This window comes from Anabrus simplex, chromosome 1 (assembly GCF_040414725.1).
Source record: "Anabrus simplex isolate iqAnaSimp1 chromosome 1, ASM4041472v1, whole genome shotgun sequence".
Lineage (NCBI taxonomy): Eukaryota > Metazoa > Arthropoda > Insecta > Orthoptera > Tettigoniidae > Anabrus > Anabrus simplex.
Window position 1 is genome coordinate 1,177,967,240 of NC_090265.1, and position 16,555 is coordinate 1,177,983,794.

At 36.5% G+C, this 16,555-nt stretch overlaps 1 protein-coding gene across 1 annotated transcript in view; it reads left to right on the forward strand.

The window, feature by feature from the left end:
* LOC136858421 (hemicentin-1) overlaps positions 1–16,555 on the forward strand; it is a 357,960-nt gene that overhangs the window by 199,705 nt on the left and 141,700 nt on the right. The window contains exons 24-26 of the mRNA XM_067137953.2: positions 7,839–7,955; positions 11,224–11,342; positions 12,728–13,000. Coding sequence (XP_066994054.2) covers positions 7,839–7,955; positions 11,224–11,342; positions 12,728–13,000 — 509 coding nt within the window. The remainder of the gene's footprint in view (positions 1–7,838; positions 7,956–11,223; positions 11,343–12,727; positions 13,001–16,555) is intronic.

The following is a 16,555-nucleotide window of genomic DNA, read 5'->3' on the forward strand; positions in this document are numbered from 1 at the left end:
ATATTTTTTAAAAAAGACATGTTACTTGTATAACATAAAAAAAGGTTAATACTAACTAGCCAATTTTTAATATTTTCCATGTAAAATAGGACTTGTTGTTTTTAAAACTGTGGTTTAAATGGCAAAAATAGATTCTTTTATCAATTTTACATGATTCTATTGTACATAAGCTACACCAAACCATAGACTTTTCCAATTATATATAAAAAATAAATTTAGATGCACTAAATAATATTGTATTTTTCAAAAAAGGCATGTTATTTATATAGTACCAATGGGCCTATGCTATTTAGCTATATTTTTAATGTTTTTCATGTAAGAATAGGACTTGCTATTGCATATTTTTAAATTTTGAATGTTCCTTGCTATAAAAAACTCAATGGCTGATGATGGTATAGTGGATTGCCGAAACCGGTCCCAAAGATGTATTTTATGACAAGTTAAATAAATATGTGATGTTCTAAATAGACCATTACGATAACGTATTGAATAGGTGGAACCTTTAGCTTTACTAAGCATTGTAAAAGGCCTCCACATTGGCAGTGTCAAAACAACAACATTTTAGCGCTAAATAGACTTTTGCACATGGGCCGAGACATTACCATATATGGTCACGCTTGGCTGTGTGGAGCTCACTCGAAGCGGCTACGTCACGGCTGTGCACGTCAGCGAGTTTGGCGGGCTGCCTATCTTCCACCTCACGCGAAGTTCAACACAGATACTTTGAACTTCTTTCACATAGCGGCGTTTCCGGTACACTATATATGGTTCATTCCTTACATCCCTGACCCGGTCGATGACTGGAAAACAGATTGTAGATTGTTCACTACATTTAGGAGTCTATATAGCCATTGGATTGCTGGAGTTCCTCCTGCTCTCAACATGTCCACACTTAACTCATCTATTCCTGCAGCTTTTCCTTTCTTCATACTTTTAAGGCTCTTCTGTATCTCTAGCCATGTGATTGGTGGCTCCATATTTTTACTGGGCTCTTCACTTTTTCCAGATTCTTCTCTGCTTTGAATTACATTTGATGCCTCTCCATTCAGGAGCTTGTCAAAGGAGGTCTTGAATTCTCTCCTTATTCCATCTTACTCTCATACTACTGATCCATTGTCCTGCTCTATTACCTGATGTCTTCTAGGTTATAGATTTAGTACATACAATATTTAATTATATAAAGCAAAACAAAATACTGTAGAGAAACCACACATATATATATGTGTGTATATATATATATATATATATATACCTTCCAGGTATTCCTTTCTTCTTTCTCTTAAGTGTATCATAGACCTGTGGTCTTCCATATTGAATTAACACTTGAAGAGGTTTTACTGACTGCTGCTGATTTTCATTTGTTTCTATGAGCTTAACTTTTTCATCAAGGATAGAGTTATTTTGTTTCATTCCTTGCCATACTATATTTACTCGCATATTAGACCCCTTTTTTCCCACTTTTACAGCCAGATATATTAAAGGGGGGTCTGATATGCGATAACCTCAAAATTTTGTGCAGCGAAGACATGACTTCTAGGTTATAAAGAGTTAAAATTGTACGTGTAAACATTCTATATGTACTATTATTTAACAACTTAGAATGTATTTAAGTTATGCTGGCTATTTTCGTCAGAAGGCAGTATTTCTAAACGTAAAAAGACGATAAATGGCGAACACGACTTTTAGGCCTACGGTACATATAATAGTCTGTTTTAGGTGAACACAACCTCTAGGCCTACGGTACATATAAAAGTCCGTTTTAGATACATTTCATTAATTCTTCTGGTGAGGCTAACGTCATGAAGGGCATATGGCAGTAAAAACTCGCTACGAAGATTCATCTCACTTCATACTCGATCCCGTAGAAGAAAGCGATAAGGGTATCATGTTATCATATAATTAAATATTGATACAAAAGAACTTAATGGCCAGTCATTTGTCTCTGTCAGTTCAACAGTAGGCCTAGCACACAGTAAACTTGATCACGGCTTTCATTTGAATTACTGCCTTGCGCCGCCAACTTCCCTGCATTGTTACCGGTGTGTTGGCATTCTAAGTGACGTCATCTTCTCTGCTATCTCTCGCCAGTCGTATCAGCCATGCTTCATTCTCTTTGAGCCATGCACTGCAATCAAGAGTATATGAGGTCCTGTCTTTTTGAACCTTTTAAAAATAATTTCGTTCCCGACTATAGAGTCTAAACAGTGTAAATCTATTCCCAGATGGTCTCTGATATTCCCAGTTGGTGTATATGTAGCAGAAGCCACTCCTACCGAATAAAGAAGTGCTGTAGAAGGCATGCCAAACCATCAGCTGATAACTAGCATATGTTACGAGTTGTACTTCCAAACGTAATACATAAATAAATAGTAACTGGAAACATTCTTTTGATAACTGCGGCTGTTGAAACACAGACCCTTATTTTTAATTTTAATTTTTCATGCTTGTTCTCTACATTTATCACATCAGGATTTGCGTAAACAGCTATCCATGAGATAAGACAGACCACATTTTTTTGGGTTAGGGATATTATCGCCCTGATAGTGCCACAGATGATAGTGCCAAAGTTCAATGGGAAAAATAAAAATAAATAACAGGAAAATATACCGCATTTATGGATATCTACAGGCATGGCGGTAATGCGTTTTATTATCATAATGTTTAATTTCGTACGTTTGTTGTCTCTTTTTGTTTTCATGCATACGCTAGTATGTTTTGTTTGGCATCTCTGAAAATAGTTTAAAGTATGTAGGGACATAAATTTATTATTATTATTATTATTATTATTATTATTATTATTATTATGATTATTATTATTATTATTATTATTATTGTTGTTGTTACGGAGTTTTCCGTGGCAGGTAGAGGTGAAAGAAGGTGCGGGTGTGAATAGGTCTCCAGCTACGAAAGCAAAATTAATTTAAAATTTAACAAGGTTATATTTTCTTTTCAAAAACAAAGAAATAACAAGCATGGCAGGTACAAAGTAGCAAATCAAAAAGGGTAGTTACAATATTTACAGGAATTGGGCTTCGCGCCCTGATTTTACACTGCTTGGGCAATCAGCTCAGTTTTACCCCAAACACAGGTTTTAACAGAGGGGCAGAAAACCCCATTCATACCTAGGAGCCCTTGCTCCAAATTACACAGAAAAGCCTCCACGAGGCATACAACACTCAATTTTCAAAAGAGCCACTCGCTCTCAAAATTTAAGCCTCTCCCAGGCCACACCAAACTCCACCTTCAAGTTGTCCTCACTGGACATAGACACAGGGGTAAAATACCCAACCTACTGAGGTCTATTAAAAAAATGGGCAATTACATGACCTCTAAAATAACAATTTGAGAGGAGGCGATCTTGCACTCCCAATACACTTGTTTTTAAAAACCTAATCTGGCTCTAGGCCACTAATGCAAGGGCTAATCCCATACTACCGAGGTGACTTTAGAAAAGAGCAATTTGTTTTACATTAACGAAGAATAGGTTGAGAAAATAAGTTCACCTCAAGACAATGTGAGTGGGAGCTCGAGAGGGTTAGCACTCTCTATCCCAATATGCAGCTTAAAAGAGAATAGAAGAAAAGATCGTTACATTTTAGGAAAAGGTTACATAGAGGAACGCTTCGCACCCGCCCCGAGAGTTAAACTGCTGAGCTAGCAAAGAAAGAATTTATTAATCGGCCATTACCTTATTGATGACCGCTGCCGAGGAAAGAGGCGCTTCCCGCCTCCTGCTATGTACTTTATACACTGAAAGATGGAACAGAAGTGGCCCGGAGACCCTAAAATCAGCAGTTTAAATACTCTCGCAGAAGGTTCTAGGCGTTAGGGGAATGAAAACACCCTCCCGCGATGATTTTATTGGTAGATCAATAAACCCCCTACACAATACTAAGAAGAAACACATAATTGGTGGAAAATTAATTCAAGAAATTCGGGATAGGCTAGATTTAAAACAAGGGGAAAGAAGGGGTTAATATTGCCAACTTAACCAATGACTGAAAGAAATTTAGCAAAGAACAAACATTTGAAATAAAAATTTCTCCAACAAAATAGTTCTTTGACTCCGCACTAGGTTGCACTATTGTTGATCTTCAGTAGTGTCCTCTAGAAGAGAAAGTTCACACTTCTTACTTCAAGCGAAACAAAACCACATCAAAAATGACACAGTTCAAAAACTCAAAATTTTCCACGTGGTGACATCTTCTGAGAAAGTAGAGAATTAATAGCGTAGATAAAGTTCAGACTTCCTCCAGCAGAGGAGTTTCAACTGGCGCACATTTTAAATTAGCGGAGTGGAGGTGTACCGCCCGGTACAATTATTATTATTATTATTATTATTATTATTATTATTATTATTATTATTATTATTATTATTATTATTATTTGTTAGGTACGTTGGGGAGTAAAACAATAGTTTTAATTGGATAGCTTTTATCACATTTTAAACTTACTTCTCTCCAAATATATACCTCAGTATATTGGCCCGAGTTACGGGATATTAAACGAACACTTTGTTAATGATCTTGCCTGCTGTATAAATAGCAACAACCATGAATATTTCTCAACGAAAGTAAACTCGTTTCCTCATCCCGAAGTGGTACAGCTCTTTTTAGACACACCCCCAGTGGAGGGGAGTTACATGTACCACTTTTACCACATAAGAACCTTCCTGCCATTCATAAATCTATGGCAGTACGGTACCGGGAATCGAAGTCAGACCCCCGAAAACAACAACTAATTGTGCTAACTATTATGCTGGCAGACATTATTAACTACAAAACACAGACATATAGCATGACTGATGCATGCTTGCAATGCACGGGTTGGAGACGAAGTTAGGCCTATTCATCTATTTGTGCGACGTCATCAGAGCTTCAGTAGACCTACGCTACAGAGGCGGACATTTCTTAACTGCGAAACACAGATGTACCGTATGGATTCGACGTGCTTTCATTGCATAGGTCGTACGAACGAAGCTATTCACAAATTTGTGCGATGTCATCAGAGCTGCGATAAGACTTGTACCCGCTTCAAAGCGGAATCGTCGTTGTTCTCTGATGAATTATGTTCGGGGGGCTTATAGGCGAGATTTATTTTTTTCATTTTCTTCGTCTCGAAAAGCCAGGGGGGTCTAATACGTGAGGGGTCTAATACACGAGTAAATACGGTATTCACTAACAAACTGGAGAAGAGCTAGTACAGCTCCAAAATACTCACACTACAGGACAAGCATGATTACACTGGCAGAACAACAGGGCGACTGTGTTGAAAGAGTGCATTACTGTGTTGAAACATGCATTTTCCTGTTAGGAAGTTCAGCATTCCAGTGGTTGAGGGGGCACCGATAAGCGCTCAAGATATGGGCAGGTGGTGACTAGTTCTGCAAACTGAATGTAGTCGCATTATTGACACCAACAAATGTTCTATGCTTTTTATTATTTATAAGTTTCATATTCCGTATTGATTGGATTCAATGTAATTAATTACAGATAAGAATAACAACAACTACTTCAGAAATCGGTTGCTTGTCAGAATTCGTTGCTTGCAATTTCTATCATATGTATTACATGTAACATTACATGATGTACCTGATGGACATTCTTTGTTTGGACTGACTCTACTTGCGCACTAGAAAATCAAAGTTGCAAATACCAGCGAAAAGGTGCCTTATGACTCTTAGGTGAGACACCTGGTATGTAGCTGTTTGCTGGTTCTCATGCAAACTTGAATTTTACAAAATAAAGTAATCATATGTTTTACCTTTACATTATTTTTGGCATTTTTGCCAGTTTTCATAGTGTGAAAATTCGGAAGCAGTCGGGGATGAGTGTAGCCATAAGCAATTTTTCATTAAATAAGCATTATTTATGGGCCACAGAGTTGCATACCTGCCAACCCATCTGATTTACCTGGAAACTTCCCATTTTTTAACTCGTCTTCCAGTTTTCCAATTTATTCTTACTTCTTCCTATTTTTGACCAATATAACTTCCAGTATGGTCAATAATCTTCCCCTAGGATAAAGGATAAATTCTCATGTGCTTGTGTAATTTACGCAACCTCATTTTAAAGCATATTTTTTTGATGCTTTATTTCACGAGTGTAACGTTTGCTACCTTTGTGTATCGCGTTTCCCGCTCACTAGAGCAGCGTGCGTGCTTTAAGCTGGGGAAAAGGGTTGGAAATAGTCCTACATGCAAGAGAAGCTAGCGCACGCTGATATAGCCACAAAGATGCACACAAAATGCTGTCAATTGTGTACACTGTTTTATTTACAAGTTATTTACATATATTCTACACACATGTACTAATAAACTTCCATCGTGAAACAAAACACTACTATGAAGAAGTAGGAGAAGACTGGAGACTGCAACACTTGCATGTCAACCAACCTTCTGTCGTAACAAATTCACATACTCGATTAACGACTTGTGCTCATAACTCTTGTTAAACAATAACTCAACTCTACCCTCAAGACTACTTCTCTATATACGTTGCCGGGCCAGGCTTGTAGAAGAATATGACACAACACGTTTTCTCAGAGTTTTTTCGAGAGTCTCCAATAGCCTATTTACAATGTAAAGAATTTTCTACACAATTCCAGTCATACATTGCTTTGTTCTAGACTATTACAGTGTGTTGCACAACAGTGCAGTGGATTTATACATTATATATATACAGGTAATAATAAATTTATTTATATACATACATCAGATGTTTCATGACATAACCTCACAAATAATACAATCATAATTTATATCAAATAAAGTTCATACACAACTATATAAGTAATAATAATACTTATACTAATAGATGTAAACAACTTCATAGCCATACCTCACAAGTAATAATAATAATAATAATAATAATAATAATAATAATAATAATAATAATAATAATAATAATAATAATAATAATAATAAATCGAGCTCAATATTTCTATTATTTATCCATGGGTTAGAGAATATTGTTTCCAAGTTATACTAGTCTATTACACTTGCATCTGTGCTAGAGTTAATCGAAACGAAAGAATGAGTTTGTTATCGCGTGGTGCGCACACTGTTAACATCGTTTCTGCGCGTAGTTTCGTTGGAGTTGTAGGCCACATGTTTTTTCTTGCAGTTCTGTGCTTTTCCCCCTGTCATTTTGACATTTTGACATTCTGAAACTGTATCAGCACATAGTAATTTAATAATTTCATCCCTGTCTGAAACACGCCTGATCCCTGGGTGATGCCATGTTGCTGATGGCATGGCTCTCTAAACTTTGTAAATATGTTGTCAGAAAATCCAATGAAAAGCTATAAAGAAGAATAATCGGAAAGAAATGTGATTGTTGATTGTCAAAACCATGCACAACAGAGTGCTTTCACCCACGACCTTCAAATAGTTCTTGTATATCCCAAAAGATAGCTCTAAAATTCAGTCTGCAGCTAACACAAGATAACTTGGCACCTGTCTGCAACGCTCGGCCATGCAAACACGAGTTTTCTCGGGACCCGTCCGTATTGTGTTAACAAGGAGTTCTATCACCAGCTGAGCACACTCATCAGATACGTATCACCTAAGGACAAATTGATATTGGTTGGCAGTTTCAATGCTGGAATTTGATAATTGGCTGTGGGAAAATAAGCACAAAACAAAATAAACATGTATCAAAACCTCAGTTTTGAAGAAAAAAAATGTGTTACCCTTTACCTCTGGTGTACAGATATAAACATTGCTGTAGAATTTTATTAACCTATTTCTATAAATGTGGTGTAATGATAGTAAGGAATTCTCAAATTTAGAATGTCTTTACTCCTGACTGACACTATTGACTGGTTCTATTTTTCAGGCGACAGCCATATTTTAAAGATAAAGGATGCAACACATGATGATTCTGGCCTATATACCTGCACAGCTGTCAATCAATATGGTACAGACTACAAGTCTATGATTTTGTATGTTCTAGGTAAGCACTACCTGTAATATTTAAAAAAAAAAAATCATCTTGCATTGAAAATATTTAATTTAATATATGGTACTATCTTCATGAGTACTTTCACATTTTATTTTAACCTTCGTCATACATTGTGAGATTTTTCATACTGTATCATGCTCTTAAATACTTAGCTATAGATACATAATTATACATGTACATTCATTAAGCTAAATATAAAAATTTAGAGCAATTTAGTGTAGTAGAGCACTAAGATGAAAGAAATATTTCACTGATACATCTTCAACCCCCTGTGGGTGGGGGACGCAGACGAAGAATACACCCACGGTATCCCCTGCCTCTCAAAAGGGGCAGCCAAGGGATAATAAAATAGAACCATGATACTACTTGTAATTAGTACCACCACGCGGGAAACACCATGGGTCGCTTATACTTGTGCGTAGTACCACTATGTTAGGTGCAAAATAGCTTTGTGATTAGTAACAATAGAGTGCGTTGGCGGCTTTTACAGTACCTGTGATTCGTACACCTATATGAGCAACACCATGGGATTAGCAACACCATAGTTCTGCCTTGCCTATGCTTAGTACCCACTCTGTGAGGAACACCGCGTGATAGTGCGGGTCTCTGTGTTTAGTCCACTTATGTGAAGAACGCCATAGGTTTGCATTGCCTGTATACGTTTGCGTTGCCTGTAAGTAGTGCTGCAGTGTGCGAAACACCATAGGTCTTTGTTACATGTGCAAATTTCATTACCTGTGCATAGTACCATACTATGTGGAATACCGCGAGTCTACGCTACTTTTGTTTAGTACCGCAACATGACACATAGCATGGTTCTATTTTCCTGGCGATAAGTACCATTATGAGGGGCCGATGACCTGGATTTTGGACCAGTTTCGACTACAAGCATCATCAAGTCAGTATTGTGCTTTAGAAGCTGTCCCTTGGTCAGTAATACTATAGTTTAACGCTAAGTTTCTGGGAATGTGGGGCATTGCGGGTCGGATCCACTGATTGTTTTAACTTCATATCCATCCATTCATTCTTCATCCTCATGTTTTCGAATCCTGGTCAGTGAAGTATTATGGATTTTTAAAGTGTCATACCATTTCATCTCATTTTGTACCATTAGGGGCCAATGACCTAGATGTTAGGCCCCTTTAAACAACAAGCATCATCATCATCATCACGATACATCTTCACTAGTTAGAGAGGAAGAAAATTGAATAATTACCTCTGATCTCCATTTGGAGCAGTAGCCCAGGTGGTAGATATCAGTTGTTTAATTGGTTTTTTTCTTAACCCTGGGAGAAGTCACATTGCAGTCTTTTAGACAAGGTTCATATTTTCCACATCATTTTTGTTTGCTGTGCACTCTTCCCACCATACTTCACCTAATCCTAATGGAGATATTCAGCAATACTTTCTTGCAGTCTGCCAGTCTACTGTGGTGTGGTAAATCCAATTGCAAACTAATTATTTCAGAGCTTGTCTTTAGCACCATGCACAAGCTGTTGAATGTTCCATTTTATGATGTATCCCAAAGAGCATAGAATTTGGAAGCTCTTAGAGAGCATACAGGAAGAAAACTGCAACAGAAACCAAATGCTTAGAGTTGAACAAGACATAAAGTATACACAGCATCAACGGGAGTCATCTGGGGGAATGTAAAGAGCATCTATGATTCAGATGGGAAGCAGGGCCTGGCTGTTGCACCTGCTGTGATTGGTGCAAACACACCAAGATCAAGAAACAGTGCAACATATGTCAGCTGTACATCTGCAAGATGTACACAGTTTCAACTTGTTTCCCGTGTGTGCAGGGGAAGGTGGTATCAGAGATGAAAGGCCTGTGAGGAACTGAAGTGCCCACAGTGAATGATATCCATTTTGTGGTGTATAGTTATTACAAATGTTGCTGTATTTATCATTATCTAGAAGTAGTTAATAAGTTAAATATAATGAATATCCACTTACTAAACTAAAATTTTGAATTAATTTTGCAATATGTGAAGTTTAAAAAAAATGAGCTAAAACCAGAAAATTCCATGAAAACATTAAGCATTAATCCAAGAACAAAACTTATATAAAAAATAACAGAGAACTAGTAAAAGACAGTAAAGTTCAATACAGTAATGTGTCGTTTGAAATGACCTGTTCTAAGAGACCCAGCATGACCTCTAACATCCAAGAAGTGAACACAACCTTCTGCGGATTAAATAATATCAGAGCTCCTCTTCTTATAAATTAGTATTTGCCCTCTTGAATTCCAATTTTATCTTCATATTGCAATCATTCCTACTTTTAAAAATACCACTCAAGCTTATTCTTCTACTAATGCCAATCCATGCCATCTCTCTTCTGACATTTCAGAACATACCACTTAGTTGAAACCCTATCCCCTTACTCTCAAGTCTTCACAGCCCAAACTTAGGAACATTTTTGTAACACTACTCTTTTGTCGGAAATCACGCAGAACAAATTGAGCTGCTTTTCTTTGAATTTCTTCCAGTTCTTGAATCAAGTAACCTGGTGAGGGTCCCATACACTGGAACCATGCTCTAGTCTTACCAGAGACTTATATGCTCTCTCCTTTACATCCTTACTACAACCCCTAAATACCCTCATAAACATGTGCATAGATCTGTACCCTTTATTTACAATCATATTTATGTAATTACCCCAATGAAGATCTTTCCTTATATTAACACCTAGGTACTTGAAATGATCTCTTAAAGGAACTTTCACCCCATCATTGCAGTAATTAAAACTTAGAAGACTTTTCCTATTTGTGATGGTAAAAGAAAAGGAACACAGGACAAACACAAAATAAGAATAGGAATCTAGCAGGTTAATAAGTCATTGAGATGAACAAATATGTGAAAAATCATGCCATATATAGAAAGATAGGAATACACATTAGGGTCAACACAATGACATGTCAGCATTGAAAGAGGGAGCAAAGAAAAGGGGACAGGGGCAACATGAAAACATGATAGGACAAGGATAATCTCCACATGTTCCCTCTTCTGATGCTCACCTGCATTGTGTTTATCTTATCATGTTCATCTATAACTGCATTATCTTTAGTGGTACTATTTGAGGATCCAATCAGCCTCTGGGCTGATGACCTAACAGACAGACATCTTGTTTTTATTACTTGATTGGCATTCGTTTGTTCCTTAACATCCTGCAATTAACATGTGTTATACTTACATGCACTATTTTCATTCATAGCTTTTATTTCGACTTTCATTAAAGGCTTGTAACATTTCCAGTCCCTCCAGTGATGGAAGAGAAGACATGTGTCACAGAAGTAGAGGATGGAGCTGAGAGTCTGTTAATATCCTGTCCTGCCATAGAAGCCTACCCACCACCAACTATCAGCTGGTATAAAGTGAGTACAATACTTTAAAACACAAAATTTAATTCTGCATGACTTCTTGGAGCTTCAAAACAATTACAGTGAGTTTGATATGAAAATTAGCATTTCCACGACTAAAGTAATGTCAGTTCGGAAGCAACTTATTATTTCAAATAGAGAATAGAAAAATTTGAACTGGTGAATCATTTCAAGTACTAAGGATGTGTATTCTCCTACGATGGTAGTATAGTAAATGATATTATATGAAGATGCAACAAACTGAAGCAAAACAAAGTGAATTCTCTATAAGAAATAAATTATCTTTCAGTTGAAATTATCCTTACTTCATTCTGCTTCCAGTCTGTCATATTAAGTATGGGGGTAGAAGCAGGGTGGACTCGGAATATCTTATCCATACGTTGGGAGTTACAGACATGGAACTAGAAACAATATTGAACAAGATGGGGTGAGGGCACTGGTAATCATGAGATAAAGGCTAAGTTAGGAAAGAACTCAGTGGATTAATTGACTTTGTGATGGGATTATGTAGGGTTACATACGAAAATGATGGACTTAACCATGGAGGGTAAGAGAAGTAGAAAGAAAGACCGGGTGACGATGGTTAGACTTGGTTTTTAATGATTTATACGTAAGAGGTCTAGAACTTAGAAAAGGCTAAAGAGCTAGTTGCAAATCAAGGATTGTGGAGGGCTTAGTTTATACACTGAGGCTTACAGACTGAAAGACATAACAGTCTATAATGAAAAGGTTTGTGACAACTTTACAAATGATCAAAATTCTGTATTTACACTATTTATTAATGACAACTTTGAGTTACGCTGAAGGTCTTAAAATCCAGAATAATTCTGTGGTAGAAATATCTGTATGTTTGAATTTGCAACTTTAACTGAAGTAATAAAATAACCTAATAATAAGTGAGGGGATATTTAAATATTGTTAATATATCTACTTTGGTAGCGATGTACGAGTAGCATACATGCCTTTTTCCCACAGGACCCAGGTTACGTTCCCGGCCTCATTCGAGGTACACTCAGCCTATCTGAAAATAATTGAGGAGTTATCTGATGGTGAAATAGTGGCCACTGTCTGAAAAGTCAAGAATAATGACAGAAAGGATTTGTTGTGCTTGCCACATGTCACATAATCTGCAAGCCTTCAGGCTGAGCAGTGGTTGCTTTGTAAGCCAAGGCCCACCAGGGCTGTAGCATTATGAGGGTTATTTGTTTATATCTAGTTGAGTAAGCTTTATATTGTACCCTTGTATCTGCTGGTACTCAGTATATGTGTGCAATATACCCATGTTTTATGTATTATGAAATACTTTGTGATGTAATAGATAAAATATATAAAAACTCTTACATAACAGTTCATCTAACTTTGTAATGCTTTTATTCTAGGATGGTCAGTACATTGATACAAGAATAAGACCTTCTCGAGCAGTGTCTAAGGATGAAGATAGATCTCTAGAAATCAAGAGAGTTACAGAAGACGACAATGGACAATACACATGTTTGGCATCAAATGTTGCTGGTCACTCAACAGCTGATATAACTGTCAAAATATTGACAAAGCCGATGTTTATGATTCATAGACCACAGCTCTCCAGGGATGAAGTAGAAGGTGCAAGTGTCACTTTAGACTGTTCTGTTACTGGTTATCCCCCACCTCAAGTAAGTTTAAAATTCTCCCTTTCTGTCATCTGAGCAAATAATCTATGAATAACTTACAGGCATACATTACATCTCAAGGTTTAAATTTTTCTAACAAGTAAACTTTACATCCTGGGTAAAAGTTATTAACCTCACTTATGACTGTAATGTTTAAGAAGTGACTTGACTATTACTTATTATTTAGATGAAAATTAGTGGTGTACAAATAAGGCAACAATTGTGCAAACATTGAATGGGACTTATAACTTGAAAAATGAAACGTCAACAAATGTTATTATTTCCCACAAGTTATATATTATTTAATAATTGCTATATTTTATTAAATTCTTTTCTAACCTGACAACTTAATAGCATTGAGAGAGAGACCAATTTTGTTGTAGTGATGTTTCAGATCGCTTTGATTTAAAATGTCTTCATATATAGTTTTCCTATCTCTTAGAATGATAGGAAATAGAGTAATAGAAACTACATGAAGGTGATTTAAATAATTTTTAAAAATTCACAAATCGAAATTCTATTCAGAGAAGAAATAAAGAGTATCATAAATGCATTACCTCTCTTCAGGAATAAGTATGTGCAAAATAAAGTGTAAGTAAGGATTTTCCCAACTTATGCAAAAATAGGTCAAATATAAACACTGAAGCAATTGCTGGATGTATTCAAAGAAAAATGATGATTCAAGAGACATAATATCTTAATAATTTAAATACACTGCCAGAAAATGAAATCCCAACACCAACAAGGAGTTGTACTATATAAAAAAATTTGGAAGGCATGTTTACACATCTGAAAGATGATGCCTATTCAAATTTGTGCATTAGTCAGCGAAGAGTGGTGCCAGTAGTGCTACTGTGATCTTGCAAAGCAAATTTGTTTTGCGAGCGTTAATCATCCATTGACATTGCGAGGTAGGTGTGAGTCAAATATGCTGTTAAGGAGAAAAAGAAGGTAGTATCAGCAGGTTATTGAGTTTGAATGAGTCTGTGTAATAGGGCTGTGAGAAGGGGAGTGTTCTTTCCATGATACTGCAGGGATTTACTGTACCCTTAAGGGGTGTAGCTTACCTGCAATTCAAAGTTTTGCCAGACGCAGTCAGTGATATGCATAAGCGCTCTTCTTTTCAGGAGTTCTTCTGGTTCTTTGTCACTTGCAGATAAGACTACGGAACAGTGAAATTCTAATTTTTTTGTGAAATGAAATGCTGATAAGGAGATAAAATATATTTAAAAGAAAGGGCAAGAAACATGTTATTAACATATAAATAAATCAACTGAACCAGTCACCTGGGTTGATGACCGCAGTGATCACAATAGTGTGTAGTGATGTCAACTCGTGTGACCATGTCATCTAACAATTGTGCCTGAAGGGCAAAGAATAGGAAAACCATCGTGAAAGAAATAAAATGTTTCCTTGAAGCACCAACAAACACAACCTAAAAGTTGAAAGGTCAACTTCCATTGACAGCCATGGGTAGTTCGAATATGATTCAGGAAGGTTAGCTTCCAAGCCTCGAACTCTTGACCTTCTCTTGAAATGTTAAGGCTGCTCACTGAACTCAACATCAACAGGTCCATTGGAAGTCATCTGAACTGTTAAGCAAATTGGATTGACCTCCAAAGACTTTATGGACTGACAAATTTAGAACTTAAGTTTAAGTCACTAAGACAGATGGTCAAATAATAAGTCGAATTGACTGGTGGTGGATTTAAGATCCTAAGGTTATGTACCATCATCATGCTAAAAGAAAACTGTTAAATAATTAATCATGAATTAATTAATTCTTACCGCTCACCACCCTCTAGGACCCCGGTACCACCTAGGGATGATGAGGTAAATAACCTTACCCACCAGGGTGAGAGAAGAAGAGAGAGGAAGAGAGAGAGAGAGAGAGATAGATAGAGACCCTGGTGAGAAGGTTGCTAGCGTGTCCGCCCCAGAATGGGAGTAATAGCGAACACGCGGGAGAAAGAAGGGCACAAGAAGAAGGACAACAAAGTTCAAGCACAATAAAAAACAAGAAACCATAGAAATAACTTACCGGAAACAGCGAGGAAGTCGACTTAAGGCCGTGGACGTTAATGCACAAGAAAAACGGTGGCAGAGCTCCACCGAACGTGGCGAATGAAAACCAGCATTTACATGAAGTTAAAAAAACTTAATGGAAGGGCAAATAGTAAGTAACAAACCAAGTCATTAAGTTGATAAAACCTAAGTTTATTTTAAAACGTAAAGCCAAAATGTAAATAAAATAAACGTAAGGTTGAAAAATGGAAAGGGTAATTAACAATAAATAAAATAAATTAGAATATACCCAGGTAGGGTTTAAAAGAAAATTAATTCATTACTAATTGACAATTAATGGAAAATAAATACTCTTTAACAGATAATAAATTTGAAATTTTATGAAAACAACAAGAAAGGAAAGGACGACCTCCGTACCTAATAAAATGTGATCAGAAAACAACGGAAAACCAATAGACTCACTTACATAAGTACTAACTTAAAAAAATGTGATCGATCACGGAATAGTTATTTAATAAAAAACTAAGTTAACAATTATTCAATAAAATGGATCTTCAACGCGGTCGCTTCTCATAATTACCAAATTTGAAAACGTTTAGTTTCCACCAAGGACAGTTTCCAAGACAAGCAGAATATTACGTAAAAATACCTCCTCACGCGGGGCAAGGAAATGGTAACACAAACATTAAAGGAGGAGAAAATAAATAATTTAATTTAAACAGTAAACGATGCACTCTACCCCGAAATATATAATTCAAGATCCACACAGGGTCAACACGCCAGACAACACTTAACCCGACAACAATACACACCAAAACGTTGCCAAGGTAACACCAAAACCAAAGCAACGCCACCAAAAACACGGAGGAAAACAGGCTAGAGAAAAAAATTTAATTCACCCAAAACCCCAGAAGGGGGAGGGGAGAAGAAAACATACCAAACGAATTAGAAAACAAACACAGGAAAGCAAACAGAAAGCTGAAGAAGGAAGGCTCGGTACCTTGGAGACTGTACCTTGGTTTACAAAGAAGGTTACAATTTAAAGTGCCAAAAATAATTATTTAAATTTTAAATTAATAATTCCGATTTAGTTCACGGTGAAACTTCCACCTTACTGTGATTAGTTGCCGAAACTGTTTTTCAGATTTTCGATACCACACACACAAATAGGTATTAATTTAACGACGAAGTCCAAATATTTATTATTATTATTATTATTATTATTATTATTTTTCCAGAAATCTTCGAAAATATCAAAATCCACTTCAGGACGACGTTTAGAATGTTTTCAAACACTGGTACATACCTTTGGTGATGAAGAAATGAGAAGAATTAAAACCTGACATTGTTGACGAAGAAATACAGTCACACGACCGGCATCCAGACCTCGTTGGGAAGTATCCAGACGAAAAATAAATCCAAAAACATGATCAGAAGAAATGGCAGGAGGTCTCCAACTGGTTCACACGGGGAAAATCCCCGTTAACGTAGAGATTACGGTGGTTTCCTGGTACTCAACCACTTCATGACGCC